At 50.7% G+C, this 24,539-nt stretch overlaps 1 protein-coding gene and 1 long non-coding RNA gene across 3 annotated transcripts in view; one reads left to right on the top strand and one right to left on the bottom strand.

Moving 5' to 3' along the window:
* GRK5 (G protein-coupled receptor kinase 5) overlaps window positions 1-24,539 on the top strand; it is a 217,169-nt gene that overhangs the window by 89,452 nt on the left and 103,178 nt on the right. For both annotated transcript variants that reach the window (XM_003994462.6, XM_023240995.2), the window contains exon 2: window positions 9,630-9,725. In XM_003994462.6, the coding sequence (XP_003994511.2) occupies window positions 9,630-9,725 (96 nt within the window). The remainder of the gene's footprint in view (window positions 1-9,629; window positions 9,726-24,539) is intronic.
* On the bottom strand, window positions 17,575-24,465 carry LOC123380934. The gene is made up of 2 exons (XR_006587367.1): window positions 23,537-24,465; window positions 17,575-17,919 (listed from the first exon to the last, which is right to left on the bottom strand). It is a non-coding gene; the product is annotated as an uncharacterized LOC123380934 (long non-coding RNA).

Consider the following 24,539-nt stretch of genomic DNA (forward strand, 5'->3'; position numbering starts at 1 on the left):
CCTCAGGCTGATAATTCACTAGAATGACTCACAGACCTCAGATCACTTTACTTACAATGTTGTTAGAGCAAAAGGACACATCCAAACCAGCAAACGTGAGAGATGCATAGGGCAAGGTCTGCAGGAGACGCATCACTTTCCGGGCAGCAGCGGGCAGATTCACCTGAGCCTGGTGCCTAGAGCTTTTACCGGGGGTTTCATTACTTAGGCGGGAGTGATGGAATCGTTGGCCATGGGGTTGAGCCCAATCTCTAGTTGCTCATCTCTCCCTGGATAGTATCACCAGGCTCAGAACCTACCCGATCATATGGTTGGTCATTCTGGCATGGTCAGCCCCACCTTAAGCCATCTTGTTAGCATAGACTCTGGTATGGTTTTGGGGGCCCGGCATGAATAAAAATGCCACTCTGTCACTTGGAAAATTCCAAGGACTTAGAGGTCACCATCCAGGAACCAGAGACAAAGGCCAAATTCTTCATTGTACACCAGTGGCCAGCTGGGCCTGTGCAAGGCGGTGAGTGAGCCTGGTATGGTCTGCAGAGGGGCAGCTGGTGGAGTGAGGGGCAGACACCCCAGCCCCAGCTTCTCCATGTCTCCATGGCCTTCTTATTCCCAAAACCCAGCTGCTCTTGGCTGCCTTTCCTTGGATTCTTAGAGGCCCCCATGATCCTGGTAACAATCCCCTTTGCAGGTCAACTCAAATGAGTCTCTCTTCCTGCTAACCTTGGCTGGAACTGTATTCACCAATACTGTCTTTCGATTTGAGTTGACAAGTCTTTCCTAGAGGAACATACTCTGTGGGAAAATATTCTCCCTCTTCAGAGCCCTCGAAACACGTCAGGTCCTCTGTGGACCCCGGCAAGCCCGTCTCCAGAGGTGGTTCACTCCTCTCTGGGATCCGTAGAACAATCAAGGTCCAGAGGCTGTCAGAATGTAGAGGCACGTGGTAGGGGAAGTGTGTACTTACTGTTGGTACAGGAGGGGTTTGTGGGGGGTCCTGTCCAGCTTGTTAGGAGCCAGGCCAGGGCCTGGGGGCATGGAATAGGGTTCCCTGAGACTGGATCCCCCACCTGGACCCTTATGGGCCAGCACCGAGCATGTTGGAAACAGGAGGGCCCTTGTACAGTTTGCCTCTCGCCCTGGCTGGTGGCCTGGTAAGTGGCTTAAGCTGATTCAAGTCAGGCAGGTGGCAGGGACCTCGGTGCTTGTCAGGCAGATCCCAGGATCACTGAATATGGGGGCTGGGAGGAACACTTTTGGTGGTTTGTCCCAACTTTGCTGTGTCTCTTCAAATCCTTTTTTAGAGAGAGAAATTCCCAGAGAGAGTGGTTCCATCTCCCCTTTCCCATGTGATGTTCAGGGACTTTCTCTGAATTTAGGGCAGTGGTCCTCAAGCTTGACTGAGCATCAGAGTCACCTGGAGGGCTCATTAACACACAGGCTGCTGGGTGCACTCCCAGAGTTTCTGAGTCAATAGGTCTAGGGTGGGGCCCGAGAATCTGCATTTCTAACAAATTCTCCAGTGATGCTGATGCTGCCAGTCCAAGAGCCACACTCAACCTCAGATTCAAGGGCATGAAGGAAGGTTTTTCCACCAAATGCATGGAAGCTTCCCCTGATGAACTGCTCGTTGGCCAGCAGGGAAGAAAACTTTAGACTGAGAGTCCGGCACCTGGCTCCTGGCTCAGGTTGTGACATGGCTGCTTGAGTGATTTAAGGCAAGGTTTTTGCCTCTCTGAGACTATTTTCTCACCTGCAAAAGGGGTTCCGTAGCAGGACCTGCCTCATGGACTCGATGTGAGAATTAAGTGCGATGATGTCATAGCTGATTGTCCCCTGACCCCAAGAGCACAGGAAGTGTCACGTTGCTTCACTTTCCGGATCAAATATATCATACCATAAGGTTAATGAGAATTCCAGGGCCAGTTGTTTTGCAGAGGTCTGTCCCACTTCCTTCCAAGGATGGGAAGAGATGCTCCAGGGCCCGAAGGAGTCCAGCCAATGAGATCACAGACCATGGGGGTCACTGCCGCGGCTGGTTTTGTCAGTGTCCTTCGGAGGAGGAGCCTCTGCTGGCAGTTCCACTCGGCTGTGCCTGTCTGGCCACGGGGGCTGGAGGTTCCTCATTGCTCAGAAGCTGTCATCGCTGGGATCCAGCTGCCACAGAGCCAGAGCCCTCCCCCATACCCTCCCCCCCACCCCCTGGAGTAGACATGGGTCCACCTTGCTCTGCCCCCTCTCATTCTCAGTGCTGTCTTCTCTCAGTCCTCTCCTCTGCACAAATACCTCCCTCTGGCACAGTACAAGCAACAAGAATAACAGTAAGCCAGCTTCTTCCCCCATAGTGACAGCTCTCTTGTGGCAGTTTATTTGGGGTGATCCTTTTATTGTTCCCGGGGGGTATCCATGGGAGTACAAGAAATGAGTGCGTGGCCCATGCTTAAGACATGGGAGCCACGGGGCGCCTGGGTGGCGCAGTCGGTTGGGCGTCCGACTTCGGCCAGGTCATGATCTCCCGGTCCGGGAGTTCGAGCCCCGCGTCAGGCTCTGGGCTGACGGCTCAGAGCCTGGAGCCTGTTTCCGATTCTGTGTCTCCCTCTCTCTCTGCCCCTCTCCCGTTCATGCTCTGTCTCTCTCTGTCCCAAAAATAAATAAACATTGAAAAAAAAAAAAAGACATGGGAGCCACTATTACTTTGCCTTTTGTCCCCAAGTCCCACACTCCACTCCCTGCTAAGACTTGCCCTCCTGCCAGAGGAGCCCCCCAGCCCTCTCTGTTGGCTGCCTCTCTCCTGTCCTGCCACCCCCTTATCACACTTCCCTTAGCTGCACCCTCCCCCGCCCTCCCTGCCCTGGGTACACCTGTGTGAGGCCATAGCTGGCAGTGGAGGGGGACGCTAGGGACTAGAGAAAGCAGCCATGATTTGCTAAGCAATTTCCTTCCTGCAAGCTGCCCCCTCCCTCCTATGGGGCCAGTGGGGGGTGAGGTCCAGAGTCAGAGAAGACTCCCATCTTCCCATTGCCCACCTTTCTCCAGGCTTTGCCTTGAGAAAAGGCAAAACTCTTTCCCGTTCCAGGATCAAGACCTGCCATCTTGATCCTTTGGTGCTTTTCCTCAGAACCGTGGGCTGGCAGACTTCAGCCCATGTCCCCCAGCATCTTGGCCTCTTCCCCCTTCCTGTCTGGCCCCCTGGTCCCTGTTGCTGCCATCCCCTTCCCGGCTGGAGCTGCTTCCCCCACCCTCCCGCCTGCCAGGCCACCCCCATGGTCTCTGCTCTTTGAAGCCTGGAATGAACTGGATGTCCCTGAGGGCAGGGACCGTGTCCAGTTCACTGATTGTTTCCGGAACACGAAAGATAAACTATGAGCAGCAGTGGGTCAGATGGTAAAGCAAATAAAACCCAAAGCTGCTCAAGACAGGAAATGGCTGGGAGTTCATTCACTGATCCCATTAATTCCTCTCCCTGAGCCTCTGGCTTCTCATCTGTGAAATGGGGCTAATGCCACCTTAGTGAACACCAAACATACAGAACCCAGTTCAGTGCTAACCTCAGACTGCTGGGGGTAGGGTGGGGTGGACATTGTCATTCATTCTGGCAAACATTCATTTACCCAGTCAGTCATCCTAACTTAATGAAAGCTGGTGATTAACCAGGCATTGTGTTAGGTGCCCCACCCCCCGGAGGGACACTGAATAGGTCTGGGACGAACTGGGAGTAGGCTGTAGGCCTGGCAAGTTGGGGGGCGGGGAGTCTTCCTCTCAAGGGCAGCCCTAGAAGGGACAGCTGGCTGGGGCTTGAAGAAAGAGCGGGCTTCAGCAGGTGGAGGGGTCAGGAACTTCTCCTGTGGGGTGATGGGGGAGAGGATGATGCATGCAGAGGTCACAGGGACAACGCTTGCATCTGCTTGGCAAATACTGTTTGCACATCCACAGTGGGCCAAGGAGAGAGCAACAGAGAGCAGAGAAACCAAGGTCTCTGCCACCATGGTCTTCCTTCAAACAGGGAGACTAAGGATTGGCAAGTAAATCACTAAATAGGAAGATGTCAGGTACTGGTAAGAGCTGGGGCTGGTCCTGGAAATCTGGTAGTAACTTCACACATACAGGTTGGACCCGTCAGTGAAAATGTGCTTAATGTGTTGGGAGAACAAGTGAATCTGTTGGGACAGATAAGTGAATCTGTCAGCTGATGAGTGTGTGCAAGAGAGACAGGCTGCCCAACTGACCAGGGCCTCCCAAACACAGTTTAATGGCAGTGGTGAAGGCAGAGAACGGGCCCCACTTCAGCTACTGAGGTCAGAGAAGGCCCTCCTGGATGGCCATACGGTGCACAGGAAGCCTTGAAGCCGAATGCCTGTGTTAAGACTTGAAGCCTGGATGAAAGTCATTTACACAGGTAGGCAGGAGATGTTACTGTCAGAAGGAACAGTGGGTGCAAAGGTCCCGAGAGCAATGGCAGGGAGAGAAATAAAGCTTGGAAAGACAGTGACCACATGGTGAAGGGCTTTGAAACTGGTCAAGGAGAACAGATGAGCAGTGGTTGATGGGCAGGCCTGGGAACTGGCCATCCCAGCTGCTGGGGCCTGGCTGGGCCCTGAGTAGTGGAGAGGTGGTGGCCTTAGCTCCCTGTAGGCCTGACATCCTCCCAAGCAGGGAGGTGGGCCTGGGGCAGCTGGGGTCACAGGGCCAGGACACGCAAGGAACTTCTGCAGCAGGGTGTTGGGCCTCACCACCTCAGGGTCCCGAGAGACAGTCAGGTCTGACTGAAATAATAGAGTATTGACACTTCAGTCATCAAATATGTCATCTAATAACCCAGCAGCACACGTAAGAGCTAACTATTTGTCTGGAAGTGGCGACCTCTTTGAGTTATGGAGGGGCAGGGTTTGTGTCCAAGGAACTGGAGGCCAGGTGAGTTCAGGATCCCAGTGGCCATTTAGGGGGACACCCCTAATGGCCAGAGCGTCCCTGGATTAGTTTCCTTTCGCCGCTGTAACAAATACCACAAACCCAATGGATTAAAAGAACACAAATTAATGAGTTACATTTCAGGAGGTCAGAAGTCTGACATGGGTCTTACTGGGTTAAAACTAGGGTGTGGGCAGGGCTCCGTTCTTTCTGGAGGCTCCCAGGGAGAATCTGTTTTCTTGCCTTTTGTGGTTTCTAGAGGCCACCCGCCTTCTCGTGGCCCCTTCCGTCTTCAAAGCCGGCAGTGGCTTTTCTGGTCTTCCTCACACAGCATGGCTCTAAACTGACTCTTCTTCCCCCTCTTCCACATGTAAGGACTCTAACCATTACACTGGGTCCACCGAGACCACCTGAGATAATGTTCCTGCTGTTATCCTTAATTCCATCTGTAATGTTCGTTCCCCTTTGTGATATAGGCTAACATGTTCAGGTGACACTTTGGGGAGCATCATTCTGCCTACCACATTCCCTGCCCTGTTCTGGGGGCTCCTACTCCTTAGGAGGAAAGGAGCCCCACATGGGCCGGAAAGTCTGCCCCCTTGGCCCGGGACAGCTCCCTGGGTGGTACCCCCTCCCTTCCTAACTCCAGCTTCAGCGACATGTTGCCCCAAACATGTCTCCCCCAAACCCTGCCCTTCTGAGTGCTGGTCCAAATGCTTGTTAAATAAAGCAGTGTGTCTCCACCTCAGCACTATTGACATTTTGGAGCAGATCACTCCGTTGTGGGGGGCTGCCTCACGCATTGTACAGTGCTCAACCGCGTTCTTGGCCTCTGCCTACCTGATGCCAGTAGCACCCCCGCCCCGGCTGTGACGACCAAAAATATCTCTAGACATTGCCGGTTGTCCCCCAGAGGACAAAGTTGTCCCCCCGCATTGAGCCACTGAAATAAAGCCTTTGATGTCTGTCTTCCTTGCTAGGTTGGAAGCCCCAAGATGGCGACACCCTGTGTCTCTTGTCCCAGCTCCTTCTAGTAGATGCTCAACATATATTGGTTGAGTGAATGAATGAGTCTGGGTTAATGTTCCTAATGGTTCAATTAATCCGTAAGAACTATGCATGCACACACACACACACACACACACACACACACACACACACGTATATGCATGTAAAATAGGCTCCTGGTTTCCATACACTGGCCACCTGAGAATCACCTGGTGGGCGGTAGGGGGATGGGCCTTTCCAGAAGTCACATCCCTGGGTTCTGATCACAGAGAGTTGGGAGACAGCCTGATGCAGTATATCCTGGTGATCTGTACTGTCCAGAAGACTTCATCAGTTCTGCAGAAAAGTGGAACTACAATATGACCCAGTGATTCCACTCCTGGACATATACCCAAAAGAGTTAAAAGCAGGGACTCAGATATCCATAGCAGCACCGATCACAAAAGCCAAGTGGTGGGAACAACCCAAGTGTCCATCAGTAGATGAATGGATGGCGGCGCCTGGGTGGCTCAGTCGGTTAAGCGTCTGACTTCAGCTCAGGTTGTGATCTCACAGTTCGTGGGTTTGAGCCCCATGTCAGGCTCTGTGCTGACAGCTCGGAGCCTGAAGTGTGCTTCGGATTCCGTGTCTCCTCTCTCTGCTCTTCCCCCACTCACGCTCTGTCTCTCTCTGTCTCTCAAAAATGTATGACTGTTAAAACAAATTTTTAAAAATGGATGGAACGGATAAACCAAATGTGGTACCTACACACAATGGAATGTTATTTGGTCTTAAAAACTGAATGAAATCTGACACACGCCGCAACATGAACGAACCTCGTGTACGTTACACTAAGTGCAATGAGCCAGTCACAAGTGGACATACTGTGTGATTTCACTGGAGGAGTGAAATTCACAGAGACAGAAAGTAGAATGGTGTCTGCCAGGGGCTGGGGGGAGGAGGGAGCTAGTGTTTAATAGGTCCTGAGTTCCAGTCTGGGGTGATGAAAGATTTCTGGAGGTGGATGGTGGTGATGGCTGCATAACAATGTGAATGTATCCGTGCCATTGGACCGTATACCTAATCATGGGTAAGATGGCACATTTCTTGTTGTGTATATTTTATCGTACACACACAAATGTGCTTTCTTCCAGCCAGATCTGGGAGCGAATAGTGCAGGAATAGGAAAGGACAAGGACTTAGTTCTTGTTCTAATGGCCCCTTTTGACCTCCCAGCCTGGTAGGGGCTGAGACGGGAGCATCTGACTTTGCTGATGTCTCCAGAGGGCAGCCCTTTTCTAGGGGATGCACATTTTAATCCCTACAGAGGCCAAGCAGGCCACACGGGAGCAGCTGTTCCCTAGCTCTAACCCATTCTTGCCATGTGGGATGCTTCGTTATGGAGAGAAATCTGAAATCTGGATTTGCATGTGAAGTCTCCTCGTGGTTTGAAATCTTGACAACTGGTTCAGTGAACAGCAAACAAACAAGCCACGTGTGGGTCAAGCAGAACAAGTCTGCAGGTGTCTGGGGTGACGTCTTTTCTCAGAGCTTGCAAGCTTGGGCCCCAGCTAGAGAGATCCCCTTTCCTGCTCCTCTTACTCGATGCTGCATCACTTCTGTGGTCTGACCCCAGCAATTTTTTTTTAGCCCTGAGAATTTCCCTGGCTTTCAATGTACCCCAAAGGGAGGTTTACAGACAGAAGGGTGAGGGTGAGTGCCTGGGGTCCAGAGTCTACTCAAGTTGGGGCCTTGGCTCTGCTATTAATAAGCCAGTAAAGAAAGCCACTTGCTTCTTTCTTCCCCATGCCTCAGTTTCCTTATTTGTCAGGGGGGAACAGTAATAGTCCTGCCTTGTAGATTTAGAGTAAGGACTGCAGAGAGTCCAGGGAAGGGCCCCGGGGAAGGACTCTGCAGTGTGCGCACATGTGTGTTGACCCTGGTTAGAGGAAAGAGCAAGTGTGGAGTCAGATGGGTCATCAGCCGGCGAGTTGCTCAACCTTGGATATTTGTTTCTTCATCTGTGACGTGGCTCACAGTGATCTCTTCCTCAACGAGACATTCTGAGGATTACACAAGATAATGTTCAAATGGTGCCTGGCCACAGCAAATGCCCAATGCACACTTGTTCTGTCCTGTAGAGTCTGAGGCCTTTGCCTTCTGCAGAGGCTTGAGAAGAAAAGAAGACAGGACAAGCGGAGAGCAGAGAAAGGACACCCCCACCATCAGCTCCCTCTCCTATTTCCCAGCCCCCAGGGTGGGGGTCCTGGTCCCAGCCTCAGAAGCCAACCCACTTGCTAATGGGGAACCCGGCCTTAGCTTTCCAGGGCAGCAGGGTTGACAGTTGGGGATCCCCACTCCTTGAGACCAGCTCCCTGCCAGCCCTGGGGCACACACTGGGCCTGGGTGGGCACAAGCTAAGCCCTCCTGTATCCCTTGGTTTGCTGGTTGGAGAGGGGGGCCCAGGCACGCTCTGGAAGGGTTAAAGGCTGGAGGTGCTGCACACCCAACCCAGAGCAAGGAGCAGGCCCAGGGTGCCGAGGCCCTACCCCAGATCCTGTGTCTCTAACTGGGCTCTAAAGTCCACAGGTGTTGGGGTATTGACTACATGGAGGAGGGTGAGAGGCCCTCAATATCCTAAAATACTGAGGGACCTAAAGAGCTATGTGATCTTTAGTGATGTGGTATCTAAGGCCACTCTGGAGGTGGATGGTGGGTAATGGCATCTCAGTCCCTGGAAGGTCCTGGCCACTAGACACAGAGGGGCCTCCAGGTCTGAGGCTCAAACGCCGGTGGGCTCAGGAACACAGGCCAGAGTTGGTGCCTCCCCTTGCTGTTTGTACACCTGAGCGTTCGGACATCTGTCCACTGTCCCTTGGATAAGACTAGTGTGGTTGGTGGGAATGCCCTGAGTGTGTACCTACTCAGCTCCACGTGTTTATTGCATGTTCATTACGTGTGCATGTTCATTGTGTGTGCAGATTCATTGCACGTGTGCTCATCATGCGTGCACGTCCATCACACGTGCGTATCCCTAGCATGTGCTTGTTCATCGCACATGCACACAGAGGAGGATGCGAGGCAGGATGGGGCCCTTCAGGAGTCCTTCCAGCCTTGAGTATACATCCTCTGAGACCCTGGGGTTTGTGGGGGAGGGAGAAGAAGGGGGTACACAAGACAAGTGGAAATTGAAGTCCTTGTTCCCAACATCTGGCCTCCAGTTGGGGAACGGGACTCTCCACAGGAAACAAGAGGACAAAAGGAGGCAGTGAGGCGGCTGCAGTCCACTCACTTGTGGATCCATTCCGCAAGGACTTCCCAAGCCCGAAGGCAATATTAAGTCCAGCTGGCCTGGCCCCTGCTGTGGGAAGGTTGGGGTCTAGCCTGACGCCAGAGACTGGGCACCCAGGGGGCCTGAAGAGCAGGGGGAGATGTGGAGAAAGAACAGGGCAACTGGTGTGGGTTCAGGCACGGATGACTGGAGGGGCTCGTCTGTTCCTGCTGCTTGAGGAGCCCGGCCCAACTGTGTGGGGAGAACACACAGGCTTGATGCTGGCCAGGAGGGAGTGTGTGTGCCTGGGGGGCTTGGGGTGTGCCACTGACTTGACCTTGAGCCCCCTGGCTGTCTCCCAGCCCCTGGAGCTGGTGGACAGGCTCGCCGGGATGGGAAACAGGCTCTGGAGCCTTCCACAAGACCAACATCAGCCCGACATCTTTTCCCTCCATTTCTGCAGGGGGTGGAGGAAAGCGCAAGGGGAAAAGCAAGAAGTGGAAGGAAATCCTGAAGTTTCCTCACATCAGCCAGTGTGAAGACCTCCGAAGGACCATAGGTAAGCTGCCCTGCCTGGAGGGGGCATGGGAAGGGGCTGGGAGGGGAGCAAGGAGCCCACTTACAACCAAACCATTTGGACAGTGAGTCCAATACGAAACAATTAGTGCAGCAAAGTGATTCCAGATAGGAGCTCCAGGCTGACATCCTTGCTAATTGACGTAAAGATGGAACTAACACTCATTGACTCTTTGGTGTGTGCTGGGCAGGATTATCTCCCAATTACCCTTGGAGGCAAGTACTGTTTTGTTTTGTTTTTTTACGTTTATGTATTTATTTTGAGAGGGGGGATAGTGGGGAGAGAGAGAGAGAGAGAGAGAAAGGGAGAGAGAATTCCAAGCAGGCTCCGTGCTGTCAGCTTGGAGCCCCACGCTGGGCTCAATCCCATGAACCATGAGATCGTGACATGAGCAAAATCAAGTCGGACACCCAACCAACTAAGGTACCCAGGCGCCCTGCAAGTACTGTGTTTTTTTTTTTTTTTTACTCCATCTCTTGGGTGGGAAAACTGAGGTTCTGCAACCAGCCCAATGTTGCACAGCTTGTAGGAGGGTGGTGGAGGTGAGCCAGGCCTGGCACTGAGCGCCCACATATAGCTTTCCACCCTTCTTTCCTGGAGACTGTGGGCTCTGCCCTCAGCAAGCAAAGCTTTGGGAATTGAGGGTGAGGCGAATGTCTAGGCTCCCTGTCCTCTTGCTGAGGATGTTGGTGTGCTCACTGAGGGGCCGCCCTGTTCAGTGGTAACAGCCCAGAACTCTTTATCCGGCACCCACACAGCAAAGCACCTCGAACAGCAGAGGGACCTTGTTTCTTAAGGGGCTGGCACAGCCAAACTCACCAAATGAGGACACAGGGCTCCCACGGAGGGGGTGGGCATGGTGGGGCTCCTCCTTACTGGTGGGGGCCCTGGCCCTTCTCCCCTGTGTGCCCCATGTACGCCAGCACCTACTGCGTGAAGGCTTCTTATCTGCTCCTGTCTGTCGGAGCGCTTGTGGACGTGCTAACCACTGTTTATTAGACCGAGATCCATTGAATGCTGGATAGAGGATGGCCCTGTCACCCAGAACTCTGCGGGCCTTGCTGCTCTTGGGACTTCTGTCCAGGGCTGTGGGTGAACTGCCCAGTGCCTGCTATGAAATGTGAGGCCACTCAAAACCACTTAGCTTTTCCGAATGGCTTTTCCATGTGGCCTGGCCTCCACCAGTTCCCCAGGCTAGGCGGGACTTACATGGCCCCCCAGGGCTGCTCAGTCCTGGCCGCTTAGCCCACCCTCCAGATTCTTCTGCTTTGCTGTCACAGCAGATGACAACTGCTTGTTCTGTGTGCCCTGCATGCCCACCATGGAGGGAGGAGCTCGCTTAATTAGTGTTTATGAAATGAAAGGCAGCCACCTGTACCCGATGAAGACAGATGTGAGCAGGTGAAGAAGGTGGGGTGCTAATGCATGGGAAGTGTCCTCAAGATCTACCTCAGATCAGACCCCCACAGTGTTCTTAGGGTGAGTGGAGCTGGCCTAAGGGATCAGGGTCTCTGGGTCCAGACAGACTTGGGTTCAAATCTCACCCTCTCTACTGGCCCCCTGATGAGTCACTTAATCTTACTGAGCCTCTGTTTCCTCGGGTGAAAGAAATGATCATGAACCCAGTCAAGTGAGACCATGTGTAAAGGGCTTCACTGGAGCTATCCTCAGGAGCCCAGGACACCTCCCTTAGCACTTCAGCTTTCTTTCTGGGAGGCCCAGCAGCCATCACTCTGCTAGGTCCTTCCTGTGCTGGGGGTGCCACATTCACCCTTGATGTTCACCCTTTGGGGCACATGGGGCAGGGTGGGAGAGAAGATGGGCACATCTCCTGGGGCTGGGAGAGTTTTGCCAGTTAAACTCCAAGTGGCTTTCAGAGAGAAGACAGGAAGAGCTTATCTGGAGTTGGCCCATTATTTCCTGGGGCCATTTTGTTCTTCATGCTAATTTATGCTTGGAGAGAATAGGGCTAGGGGTGGAGACCTCAGTTGCCATGGTTGTCATACCCCCTTGGGGAGACAAGCCCTCTCCTGTCCAGGGTGAGCAAGTTCACCGGAGACCAGAGTGTCTTTCCTGGGTGCTGAGCCCAGTTTTCCTCAGTGGGCCCAAGGAGGGGCTCCCACTCATGCTTACAGCCAAAGGACTGATGCAAGAGACCTTTCTGGGGTGTTGATTTAGAGGAGAGAGCTTGAATAGGAGGTAAGAACCCCTGCCCTCAAAGTGGAGAGCTGTGCAGAGAGGTGGGGTCACTGTGTGAGAGCCAGGCTTATTTGGGAGGGGCCTTACCTGCAAAGCTTGTTCTTGGGAAGCCATTTGCTTCTCTGCTTTTGGGTAGACGGCCCACAGGTGGTGGTACCAGGAATGCCCTGTGGGGCACAGTTAGGCCTCAAGACCACTTCCTCAGAGAATTTATTTATTTATTTATTTATTTATTTATTAAAAAATAATGTATTGTCAAGTTAGCTAACATACAGTGTATACAGGGTAGTCTAGTTTCCACCTATGAGTGAAAACATATGATGTCTGTCTTTTTCTGACTTATTTCACTCAGCATAATACCCTCCAGTTCCATCTATGTTGTTGCAAATGGCAAGAGTTCATTCTTTTTCTTTTTTTTTTTTTTTTTTTTTTTTTAAATTTTTTTTTTCAACATTTATTTTTGGGACAGAGAGAGACAGAGCATGAATGGGGGAGGGGCAGAGAGAGAGGGAGACACAGAATTGGAAACAGGCTCCAGGCTCCGAGCCATCAGCCCAGAGCCCGACGCGGGGCTCGAACTCACGGACCGCGAGATCGTGACCTGGCTGAAGTCGGACGCTTAACCGACTGTGCCACCCAGGCGCCCCGAGTTCATTCTTTTTCATCACTGAGTTATATTCCATTGTATATATATACCGTATCTTCTTTATCCATTCATCAGTTGATGGACATTTGGGCTCTTTCCATACTTTGGCTCTCGTTGAAAGTGCTGGTATAAACACTTGGAAGCATGTGCCCCTTCGAATCAGCACTCCTGTATCCCTTGGATAAATTCCTAGTAGTGCTATTGCTGGGTCATAGGGTAGTTTTATTTTTAATTTTTTGAGGAACCTCCACACTGTTTTCCAGAGCAGCTGTACCAGTTTGCATTCCCACCAACAGTACAAGAGGGTTCCCGTTTCTCCACATCCTCGCCAATATCTGTTGTTTCCTGAGTCGTTCATTTTAGCCACTCTAAAGTGTGAGGTGGTATCTCATTGTGGTTTTGATTTGTATTTCCCTGATGAGGAGTGATGTTGAACGTCTTTTCATGTGTCGGTTGGCCATCTGGATGTCTTCTTCAGAAAAGTGTCTGTTCATGTCTTCCTCAGAGAATTTAAATTACCCCCCTGGCCAGGGTCTTTCAGAGCGCACTGTTCTCTTCTGTGGGGGTACCCTGCCTCAGCTGTGGTTTGCTGTCTGCTCACCCAAGTGGGAAAGGCTCTTTGGGAAGGATCTTTTAAATTCTCTACTGTGTACCTGGTGCCTGGAGGCTCACAGCAGACAGCTGGGTGGCTGAATGAGCAAAGGAAAGGATGAAGGGGCGTAACAATCAACTTACAATACAATAACAATACGATACAATAACAATACAATAACAATACAGTGTTTCCAATAAATGGAAGAGTATTGAAAGCCGTGTAAAGGGCATTCCTTTAATGCAGGTTAAAGAAACCTGAGTATTCTCTATATTTGAGTCATGTGTTGCTTAAAAATATAAAACATATAAGTATGAAATACAGGGCTTCTGGTTCCAGACACGATAGAAGAGATGTATTGTCCCTGGCCCTCCCACCAAGGACAGGCCAAAGCTCTGGACATTACGTATGAAACAAATATAGGAAAATTCTGAAAAGTGGAGACAAGAAGGCAGACTGGCTGGGGGCCCGGGAATGTGAAGAATGACCTGACAGTGAGCTCCTGGGTTCTCTTTTCTGCCTTCCTGATTCCCAGGCACCGGGTGCTGGAGACACTCACAGCCCAGAAACGCCAATGGGTGTAGACAAAAAAAATCAACCCCCTCCCCCTCCAAAGAAACTCTAGCGTGTTCTTTTCTAGTCAGAAGCCTGGGAAAGGGGCTCTGAGCTGAACGGGCAGCGGTTGGTGTAGCCGGCTGCTAGAGCTGTCTCTCTTCTGCCGGTCCTCATCAGCAACATGGGTGCCTCAGTTTCCTTTTCTGCTCACTTAATCTGGTTCCAAAGACCCAGTGCACGCCTCCTCTCCACTCCTCTCGGATGCTGTTCTGATCCTTCGAGGTGCGCCAGTCCTGCCCTTCCCAGCCCCCTCCCCCACACCCCACACTGCATCTCTGCCCCCCATGAGCTTCCTAGCACCGCCCCAGAAACACCACAAATGTCCCTCACCTTCCAGTTGGCCAGACCTCAGTCTCACCTCTGGTCTGGGGGATCTAGGAGCATAGGATTCAGCTCTTAGATTTTCTGAGGACCCCATCCGCGGGCCCCCTCCCCATCTGTCCCTGTATGTCCATAAACAGGCCTCCTGGCAGGGTCCACCCCCTGGGGAGGGTGAGAGAAACGTGCGTGCTGGCGTGTGCAAATGGATTCTCCTGTTCTCCTGGAGGGCATTGAAAAGACTCAGTGTGTGAGAGAGCAGTGTGAAGAGAGGCCCGGGGAAAACAGGAAGGCCGCCATAAAGCTGCCGCTCGGGGCAGTGGGTCCCTGTGCTCGGGCCTTCCCGAGTGTTCACCGTCCATCAGCCTGGTGTTGGCCCAGCCTCTGCTGGGGTCCTGCTGGAAGGCTTTCTAAAGTACAAATCTCGTTTCTGTTCCGGACCAATATTCAAACCAAACAGTGGCAAAGGCCGCATTTATTTTTCTTGTGGACACGCGTGCTCACTTTCTGAAGCTCTTTGGGAGGATGCCCTGGGGTGGGCTTTGGGCCAAGTGACAGGGCTCCTCTGTGTCAAGAGGGCAGCATGAGGTGGTGTGGTGGGTGGGTGGGAGAGGCTTGGGAAGAGCCCTCGAGGCCCCAGGGGCGCTGCCCCTTCCAGATTGCCCAGGACAGAGGTCGAAGTAGGCCATGCCCTCACTTGCCCTTGGCACCACCCTGTACGAGCACAGTCTTCTCCCACAGCCAGGGTGACTTTGCAACCCGGAGGCTGCAGCCCATGAAACCTGTGAAAAGCACGTCAGCAGTTCTCCGTCCCTCCTGGAGTAGAAATCGAACTCCTTGTGAGCACTTTGGCCGTCGGGTGAAGCCTAGGGACCCCTTCTCAGAATAATGCTTTTCCTTATATAAAACAAAATATGTAGGGTTACAAAGGAAACCAGTTCTTTTCAGATTCAGTTATGAGATACTTTAAAAATTTATGATGTTGAAATATATGTGCTCCTTTGTTAACACTTTAGATAGTAGTGTCCAACTGGCTGGTCTAACAGCTGTAACTGTAACTCTGGGTTTGTGATGAGCAGAAGTGATGTTTCCAGATGCTGCCACAGTGGTGTTATGAATGCATCTGCAGTATCTTGTTGTTGACGAATGCTTGGCACCACTAACGTCACTGTCGGTTGTTGTTGGCATTCGTGACTGAAGGAAGTGCTCATTTTCAGGTAAAGGCTGGTGAAAAGAGAGATGACATTTTTCTCCCTCCAAGTCCACGAACCCTCTCAATCTTACCCACGGACCTCTTGGCAATGCCCTTCCCAGCCTGCCCTGCATGGGCAGACCCTCACCTTTGTCTCGGGTCACCCCCTCCTGCCCCATTCACGAGCCGCACGGGTTACCTTTCTGTTCTCCAATTATGCCAGGTATGTTTCCAGCCTGGAGCCTTTGCACCTGCTGTTCCCTCCACCTGGAATGTTCTTCCTACGTTTTGCCAGGTAGTTGTTAGGTCTCAGCTCAGATAGAAGCCTTCCCAACCAGCTTCTCCCTCTACTTGCTGCCTCTCACATGGTGCAAAAAAATTTTTTATGTTTATGTTTGTTTGTTTGTTTGTTTATTGAGAGAGAGAGAGAGAGAGAGAGAGAGTAGGGGAGGGGCAGAGAGAGTGAGGACAAAGAATCCAAAGTGGGCTCTGTGCTGACAGCAGACAGCCCAATGAGGGGCTAGAACTCACAAACCATGAGATCATGACCTGAGCCAAAGTCGGATGCCTAACCCACTGAGCCACCCAGGCACCCCTCACAATTTCCTAATGTTCTTTGCCCATAACTGCATCTGAAATCATCTTTTGTTCAGCTGTTGATTTGTGTATTCTCTGTCTCCCCAACTGGACTGGATGTTCCACAACAGTAGTGACTGTGTCTTGTCTGGTTCACCACTAGAACAGTGCCCGGCACATAGTAGGGCCCCACCAAATATTGGGTGAATCAAGGAGTGAGTGAGGTGTGCAGTGTTGGAAGTTGGGGCTCTTTTAAAAATCATGTGACCTGTGCTTGCTATACCCAAATTTCATCTTAGCCAGTGTCCTCCACTTAAAGTACTAGAAGCTTGGACTTGGGAAGCATCTAGTCTATGGCACCCTTTCCCCAACCCTTGCTGTGTGCATGAAGAAGCTTCATACACTTACAAGATGGGGCCATGGTCTCACATCTGCTAGATGGGTGAGTCCAGCCAGGCCCCTATTCCTTGAGGCTGCAGTTTTGACCAATTCTCCCAGGGATGTGAGGTTTTCATAGAGTGCCCGACTCAAGGAACTGAAAGTATCTTCTCCAACCACACATTTTGGACCTAAGTATACAGGCTCCAAGAGTAGAAGTGACCTGCCAGGAGGGTCCGGGCCCCAGGCCCTGAGCTATAGCTTTCCACTCCCCAACATCAGATTGACTCATAAACATCTTGGGCATCAGGCCACAGCCAGTATTCAAAGCAGAGTTGGTCTTTTTCTGTCTTTATTTTATTTCATAAGAATGGATTGTGTGTTCATTTGCTTATTCAAAAAGTACTTATTGAGCAACTTATTATTTTTTAAGCGTTTATTTATTTTGAGAGGGGGGAGGGGCAGAGAGAGAGGGAGAGAGGGAGAATCCCAAGCAGACTCCATGCCGTCAGCATGGAGCCAGATGCGGGGCTTGATCCCACAAACCATGAGATCATGACTTGAGCTGAAAATCAAGAGGCGGATGCTTACCCAACTGAGGCACCCAGGCACCCTATTGAGCACTTATTATGCACCACCCACTGGGGAGGTAGACCTGGTTCTTGCCATCTCGGAACTCATTCACAGCTTTGCCCAGGAGACTGGGAAATAAGGAGGTGATAACAAATCAAGAGAGTTGCATGATGGAGATACCAGATGCTGAGCTAGAGAACAATACTGAGGTCTCCACCCATGAGGAACATTCCTGGAGGACGTGGCCTCACTCTGAGCCTCCCAGGGCATCTCTTTGTGTGAGATCTCTGAAGGTATGGACCATGTCATTTCTATCATGGAGGTCTCCATGGCTGGCACAGTGAATGGATGGATGGGTGGGTGGGCGGATGGATAAAGTGGCTGAATGGACATTGCCTCCCTACCCAGCCTGAAACCAGACCTGTGATTGTCAGCAATGAGTAGACATTCCTTGCCACATGTATCTGTTTCCAGTGTGAGCCCAGACGTGAGTAACTGATTTCAGACAGCCCTGGTGGAGGGTGGGCAGACCGCAAGAGAGGGAAGCGGTTCTCTAATGTCTGTTCAAAGCACCATCGAATAATGACATTATTAGTTAATAAACTAATTGTTCCCATAAGACAATTAGAGAACCCAAATCAAAGGCGTTCTCAGAATGCCCAAAACTGAGAAGGTTGGACGTCATCATGAAGATAAAAGATTGTTGAGGTCTGTAAATATTCCTCAGTGACGCAGAAAGTTCTGTTGGGCAAAAGTGTGGCATTTTTATTTATTTAGTTCAGGCTCATTGCGTACTTTATTCTTTCATTAAAAAAAAAAGTATGAGGGGCTTGAGTGAAAGAGTTGATTATTCCTCTATTTGGCAGAATTTCTGGAGGAACTGTCCAAAAGCCATATAATAAATCAAGTCCCCCTCCCCACCCCCTGGCGGGACTGACGTTCACGAGGAGGCCATTCACAGAAAGTAACTGCCGTGATGCCCTGTGCACTCACAGATGGATGGGGGACATTTCGTTTGCCTTGTGGGAGAGCTTCTTGCCAAAGCCTTAACTCTCCAGGAGCAGAAGCTCTAGATTATCGGGGATGCCTAGAAGAAAATATAGATTCTTAACTTAAAAAACAAAACAAAACAACCCCAAACACTGGAATAGCGTGAAAATTGCCTTGGACTGCCTAGTGCTTGATTATTCACCCAACAATGCTCATGCTCTTTACACAAGAAGTCAGCGTACAACTATTTGTGGAGCCCCTGATGTGTGCCAGGCATTGTTGAGGCCCAAGAGCTGTAGCACTGGCCACAGAAGCTGTGCGGTCCTGTGGAGGGACCTCCAGCATTGGCAGTATGGTCAATGGTGCCCCCAGCCATGTGACATTAAGCAACTTGCTTAATTTCTCTGGGCTGCAGTTTCACTGCCTGTAAAACGGAAACACTGATGCCACAGCAGGAGAACTGTTATTAGGGCCAGCAGAGTGCCCGGCACATGCCTTCATTGTCATTGTCCTTGTCATCCTCATCCTCATCATCATGGTGCTAGTGGTGGGAGGGCAAAGGCGAGGACCCTTTGGGAGGGCTTTAGAGAGGCTGAATTGGCTACAAATGATGAATGGGGCTCTTTTTGTGCTGACATCACATGGGTCCAGTCCCCAGGGACACCTGCCTTGGGGTCATCGGTGAATCCTACCTTTCCTTGAGCCCCCACCTCCAGACCCCTTCTCCTGGAGGTTCACCCTGATTCCTGCAGTCCTCAGCCTTCTTTCCTTCCCTTTGCCCCACCGCACACCTTGGGAAGCCCATAGTGTCACACACTCTGCCCTGACCCCTAGCCTGGTGGATCTCTTTGAAAGGACGTGTGGATGTTCTGAAAGGTGGCACCCCATAGTCCTAACAGTGGTTGCCCCAGGGGAGGCATGGAAGTCAGAGGGGACATCAGCTTTATCTATAAGGTGACTTTGTTAAAAAAGGAGAATGCATTGGCATGTTATTTGGGTACTTAAAAGTTGAATGAGGGGCTCCTGGGTGGCTCAGTCGGTGAAGCATCCAATTCTTGATTGCGGCTCAAGTCACGATCTCATGGTTTGTGGGATCGAGCCCCACATTGGACTCTGTGCTGACAGTGCAGAGCCTGCTTGGGATTCTCTCTCTCCCTCTCTTTCTGCCCCTCTCCCGCTCATGCTCTCTCTCTCTTTCTCTGTCTCAAAAAACAAACAACCAAAGTTGAGTGAGTAAAGACTGAATCCCCCACCTGATTCCACGGCGGGGCAGAATCTTCTTTCCTTGTTGACTTCGTGTCCCCTAATGAGTCTGTGGGCTCCGAGAGGATGGTCAGAGCCTCATCCCCTTTGATCTGCAGGACCGTGGCTGAGGGGCACCTGCTCCATTCTGCTTGGATGCCGGCAGGCAGAAACCATCCTGTAGCCTTCAGCAGGTGGGGTTGTAGGGCCTCTGTCTGGTGAGGGAAGCCCAGGCCCCCATCAGCCCAGTCTGACCCTGGACACTATCCCTAGAGACTGGGCTGCTCAGCTCTGCTTTCTGACCAGCAGTGGCCCCTTAATCCAGCCCCCAGTGGTCTGCCCGCACACTGTTGGTGCTCACTGAGTGTTCTCTTTCTTCCTCTTCCTGTGTGGAATGGGACGCCTTGGGTCCTCCCCCAGGGATGCAACAGGGACTGGTCCTTACTGCGAACAGCCTCCCCTTCTGTGCACCCTTCCTCAGGGGCCATTGGCTCCCCCTCCCCGCCCCAGCATCGCGAGGCACACTTAAGGGTCTGGAAAGGAATCCGGGCTCCTGGGACAGGTCCCACCCCACCTGAGGGCCTGCGTGACCCAGTCCCCGTCTGTCCTCCTGGCACGTGAGCTCTTGATTTCATCGTCAGGGAGACCAAGTCTTTCTGCGGACGTCATTCCTGTCCTTGGGGCGATAAGGGCGCGTCACGTCTGTCATTCTGCCACTTACCATGCTCTGATAAGGCACAGCATCTGCTCGTCCTTGGAGGGCAAGATAAATTTAGATGTGGTGGATTTAGAACATCAGGTGACCTGTTTGCAGCTGTAGCTCTCAGGAGGGACAGGGCAGCCTGGCTTATCTGCCCGGTTTTCCGGGTATTAGCCTCACCTCTCCATCAAGACCAACAGCCTCTTGAAGGCAAAGGGGTTGGGTTCCCGGTGTCCAGAGAAAGCTTGGGTGCATGTGAGATGCTCAGTGATCCTAGTTGGTGGGTTTCGAGTTTGGAGGTTCTTAGAATAGGGTATTGACCAAGATTTTACAGATGATCTGGAATTGTTTTCAAAGGCTGCTCTGCAGGGAGGGGGTATGGTCCAGAGCAGGCTTCTAACTGATCAGGGTTTCTTTTTACCTTTTATGTTTGTACCTCTTTGTAAGATTTTATTCCCAAGGTTAAAACCATGTTTAAAACCCACTGCTGTAGGCCAGGTCTCCCATTTTCCATGTAGATAAACCGAGTCCCAGGGTAAGAAGTGACTTGCAATGTTCTCCCCGTGACTTGACTCCATGGTAGGCTTTCCTTTGCTGTCTTGGTTTACTTTCGCTGCCATAACAAAGCGTCACAGACTGGGTGGTTTAAACAACAGATTTACTGTCTCACAGTTCTGGAGGCTGGAAGTTTGGGATCAAGCCTTTCCCCTAGCTTCTGGTGGTTCCTGGCAATCTTTGGCTTTGCTCTGTTTGTAGAAGCATCACTTTGATCTCTGCCTTCACCCTCACCTGTCCTTTTCTGTATGTGTGTTTGTGTGTTCACGTTTCCCCTTTTTATAAGGACTCTGGTCATACTGGATTAGGGTCTACCCTAATGATCTCATTTTAACTCTATTACCTCTGTAAAGACCCTATTTCCAAATAAGGTCACATTCTGGAGTACTAGAAGTTAGGACTCTAATCTGTCTTTTCTTTTCTAGGGTATTCTAATACCCACATTCTTACCTGGTCTTTGGAAGTCAAGTTCAAGGGGCCAGAGGCTCCCAGTTCCCACCAGGTCTGAGCATAGATCCCCCCACTCCCTGCTGACCCTGGCTCAGGGTTAACTCTGGCAGGCCCAGGCTGACTGCTTCCCCACAGGCCACAGGACCATCTAGAGAGGATTAACAGCTTTCTGAACCATGCTGCACGCTACGTTTTTATTCCGTCTTTATCATTGTTGTCTTTGTTCAAATCATTGTAATTGGTAAATTACTTTGCTTAAACACATACAGAAAATTGTAAGGAAAGGTCACCCATAACTTTAGCACTCAGCTAGTCATAGTCAACACTTTTCATGTAATTCCTTCTAGCATTTTCCCCCATGCACATACTTACCTTTTCTTTCTTACTTTTTTCTTAATATAATTTCAAAAGTATTTCTCATGTCATGAACATTCTCCATACATGTGATTTATGTTTTTCCATTTGATGCATATTTATTGAGTGTCAGGCACTGGGGATACATCAGTGAAGAAAACACAGAAATTTCTATTCTCATGGGCTGCCCTTCTCCAGGGAAGTGGGCATACAAATGGGCAATGGGGAACTGGCCTAATGCCTTCTACCTAGCATTGGTCCAGGTCTGCAGTCTGTCCTTACCTGTGGCTTATGTATTTTTTGTGGGCGTATTCTTCCTTTAAACTATCTTGAAAATAAGCCCTTGCCCATAAGTATAGCATAAACTTGATTTTTGAAGGCTTCATATTGATTATACATATACATATCTATATACACATACATATATATACATATATATGTATATATACATATATACACATACATATACATACGTATATACATATATGTATATATACATACATATGTATGTATACATATACATACATATGTATATATACATACATATATATGTATATATACATACATACATATACATACACATATATATACATATACATATATATATACACACACATATGTGTGTATGTATACACACACACACACACACACACACACACAGTGAGAACTATTTGTTTCTCTTTTCCAGTGGTTTTTACCATTACAGTTAGTATTCAGATTAACACCTTTGTACCTCATTGTGGCATTTTGATCTCTGGCTCAGAGGCCAGAAAGCCCATACTGTCTTTTTGAAGGCCAGACACATTAGCTAAACTCAAACAGTGAGTGTAGTGGCCTCTCCACCTCCTTTGCTTCCTCTGGAATGTTCCATTTCCAGCCTGTGCTTGCATCTGCAGACGCCATTAACCTGAACCGTGTCTCTCTGACAGACAAAGCAAACCAGGTTTGGTGAGCGCCCTGGGCCCTGCTTGCCAGCCCCAAGTCACGGCAGTCGCAGGCATGAGAAGGGCTTTTCTGTCTGTTTTAAGGCTCGTCGCCGAAAGTGGGAAAAACAAGCTAGTTTATGCAGCAACGGGGACCTCAACCCAGCACAAGAGGCCAGCTGACCCGCAGCAGCCTGAGCATGACAGCGTTCTGCCCCATAAAGAGACACTAGGACAACACTTTTAATGGTCTCTGCCCAGACTCTATTTACGAATTTATTTCCCGGGCTCCGTCTGCTCAGCAGCCCCTTGGCAACATCTCTCGCGGCATCTGCCTCAGCGCATTAAACACCCCTTGTTCCGAGTACCTCGGAGCTAGCACCCAAGAGAGTGAGAAGAAAAAATGTGGGTGGAAGGAGATTTGGGGCCAATATAAACGTTTAAATTAAAAAAAAAAAATCACCAAAGAACAACAACAAAAAGTTTATCCCCTAAAGAGCGCCTGTGGGCACGGGTTCCTGACTCCCTTCGCAGCTAGTGTCAGAGAGGAAAATGCAAACTCAAGAAACATTCTGAGTGCTGGTGTTCGTTTTTTTCTGTTTCATGGTTGTGCTGTCCTTGTATCATCTTTAAAAATTATTTTTAGAATTATCTTTTAGTTCGTTGTCTCTTTACAAAAATAAAATCCATCCACTGATGACATTTCCAAAATATAATCTAAAGAGAGGAAAATTTAAATGGCCAGTGAGATACCCAACTACGAACATTTTGGTCTGTGGCCCCGTCATAGTTCTGCTTATGGCAAGAGAATTGTATCCTCTGTCATTTGTTTCCCTGCCCAGAAATCAGATACTGTTTTATTTTGTTTTGTTTTGCTTATTTTATTTTATTTTATTTTATTTTTTAAATGTTCATTTTTGAGAGAGACAGATAAAGAGAGCGCAAGTGGGGCAGAGCAGAGAGAGAGAGGACAGAGGATCTGAAGCAGGCTCCGTGCTGACAGCAGTAAGCCCGATGTGGGGCTTGAACTCATGAACTGCAAGGTCATGACCTGCGCCAAAGTCAGATGCTCAACCAACTGAGCCACCCAGGTGTCCCCAGATATCGTTTTATTTATTTATTTTTTCAATGTTTATTTATTTTTGGGACAGAGAGAGACAGAGCATGAACGGGGGAGGGGCAGAGAGAGAGGGAGACACAGAATCGGAAACAGGCTCCAGGCTCCGAGCCATCAGCCCAGAGCCCGACGCGGGGCTCGAACTCACGGACCGCGAGATCGTGACCTGGCTGAAGTCGGACGCTTAACCGACTACGCCACCCAGGCGCCCCCCAGATATCGTTTTAAATGGAAACATATGGCTGTAGAGTCCCTGCTAGACTGGGAGCGAGAAGACTGAGACTCTCATGCCTCCCCCTTGATTCCATGGCCTTGGGAAAGTCCCTTAACCTCGACTTGCTCATCTTTGAAATGGGGACCCAGCCGTCCTTACCTTAGTGGATGATCAGGTGGCCACAGGAGTTCCTGGTAGGAAACGCTTTGTAAAGTGCTCCGCAGTTTGTTGCTGGCTGTTTTCCATGTGGTCGTGTGATCCTTGGTTAGGACAAGCGGCTGACATAATTTTCCTGTAGCCCTGATGAACTGCGCACGACCCTTTCTTCTAAAGCTGCCTCTGTGTTTGATCTTGGTGCAAATCACCACCCTAACCCATGCTGCCCAGAGACCCGGGGGCCTCCCTCTCCCTCTGCCCTGCCTACCCTCTCCTGCCCAGCACACATGGCCAATCCAAGTCCGGGCCCCTCTGCATCCCAGTATCTCTGGAGTCGGGCCTCTCTCCCCACCCCCACTGTTTCCCTCACCCTGGCCACCTCCCTCTCCTGCCTCAACTCCTTTGTCTCCCCCTACCCTGACTCCATCCAGGCTTACCTGTGTCCAGCCACGCTCCACACAGCAGCCAGGAAGCTCTTTCTAAAATGTCCATCTCATCATGCCACCACCTGCTACGATAGGCCAAGGGTCTTATCAGAGCTGACCAGACCCTGCCTCACCTGTCCTCGCTTACCACTCCAACTCTGCACCCCCCACCCTGCCCCCGACTCAGCCGCTCCTTCACGTTTCCTCTCTTCTCCATGCCTTCACCAGACACACTTCCCTAATTCTGCCTGGGAATCGACTCAACCCTGGGCCTCTCTACCTTGCAGGTCACTTCCCCCTGGAAGCCTTCACTGGTGACCCCACCAGGCCCGGGTTTTGTCCTTATCCTTGCCACAGTCTGATGACTGACCTCCGTCCTCCACTTGACCACAGGGCTCCGTGAGGGTGGAGCCTGGATCTGCCTGGTGCTGTTTCCCAGCCCTCAACACAGGTGTTTCCTCTTCACCAGGCTCTTTCGGAATCTTGATTTTCTTTCTTTCTTGTGTTATTTTTAAAAAAATGTTTATGTACTTTTGAGAGAGACAGAGACAGAGCATGAGTGGGGGCGGGGGGGGGCACAG

The sequence above is a fragment of the Felis catus genome, chromosome D2 (assembly GCF_018350175.1).
Source record: "Felis catus isolate Fca126 chromosome D2, F.catus_Fca126_mat1.0, whole genome shotgun sequence".
In the NCBI taxonomy this organism is placed as follows: domain Eukaryota; kingdom Metazoa; phylum Chordata; class Mammalia; order Carnivora; family Felidae; genus Felis; species Felis catus.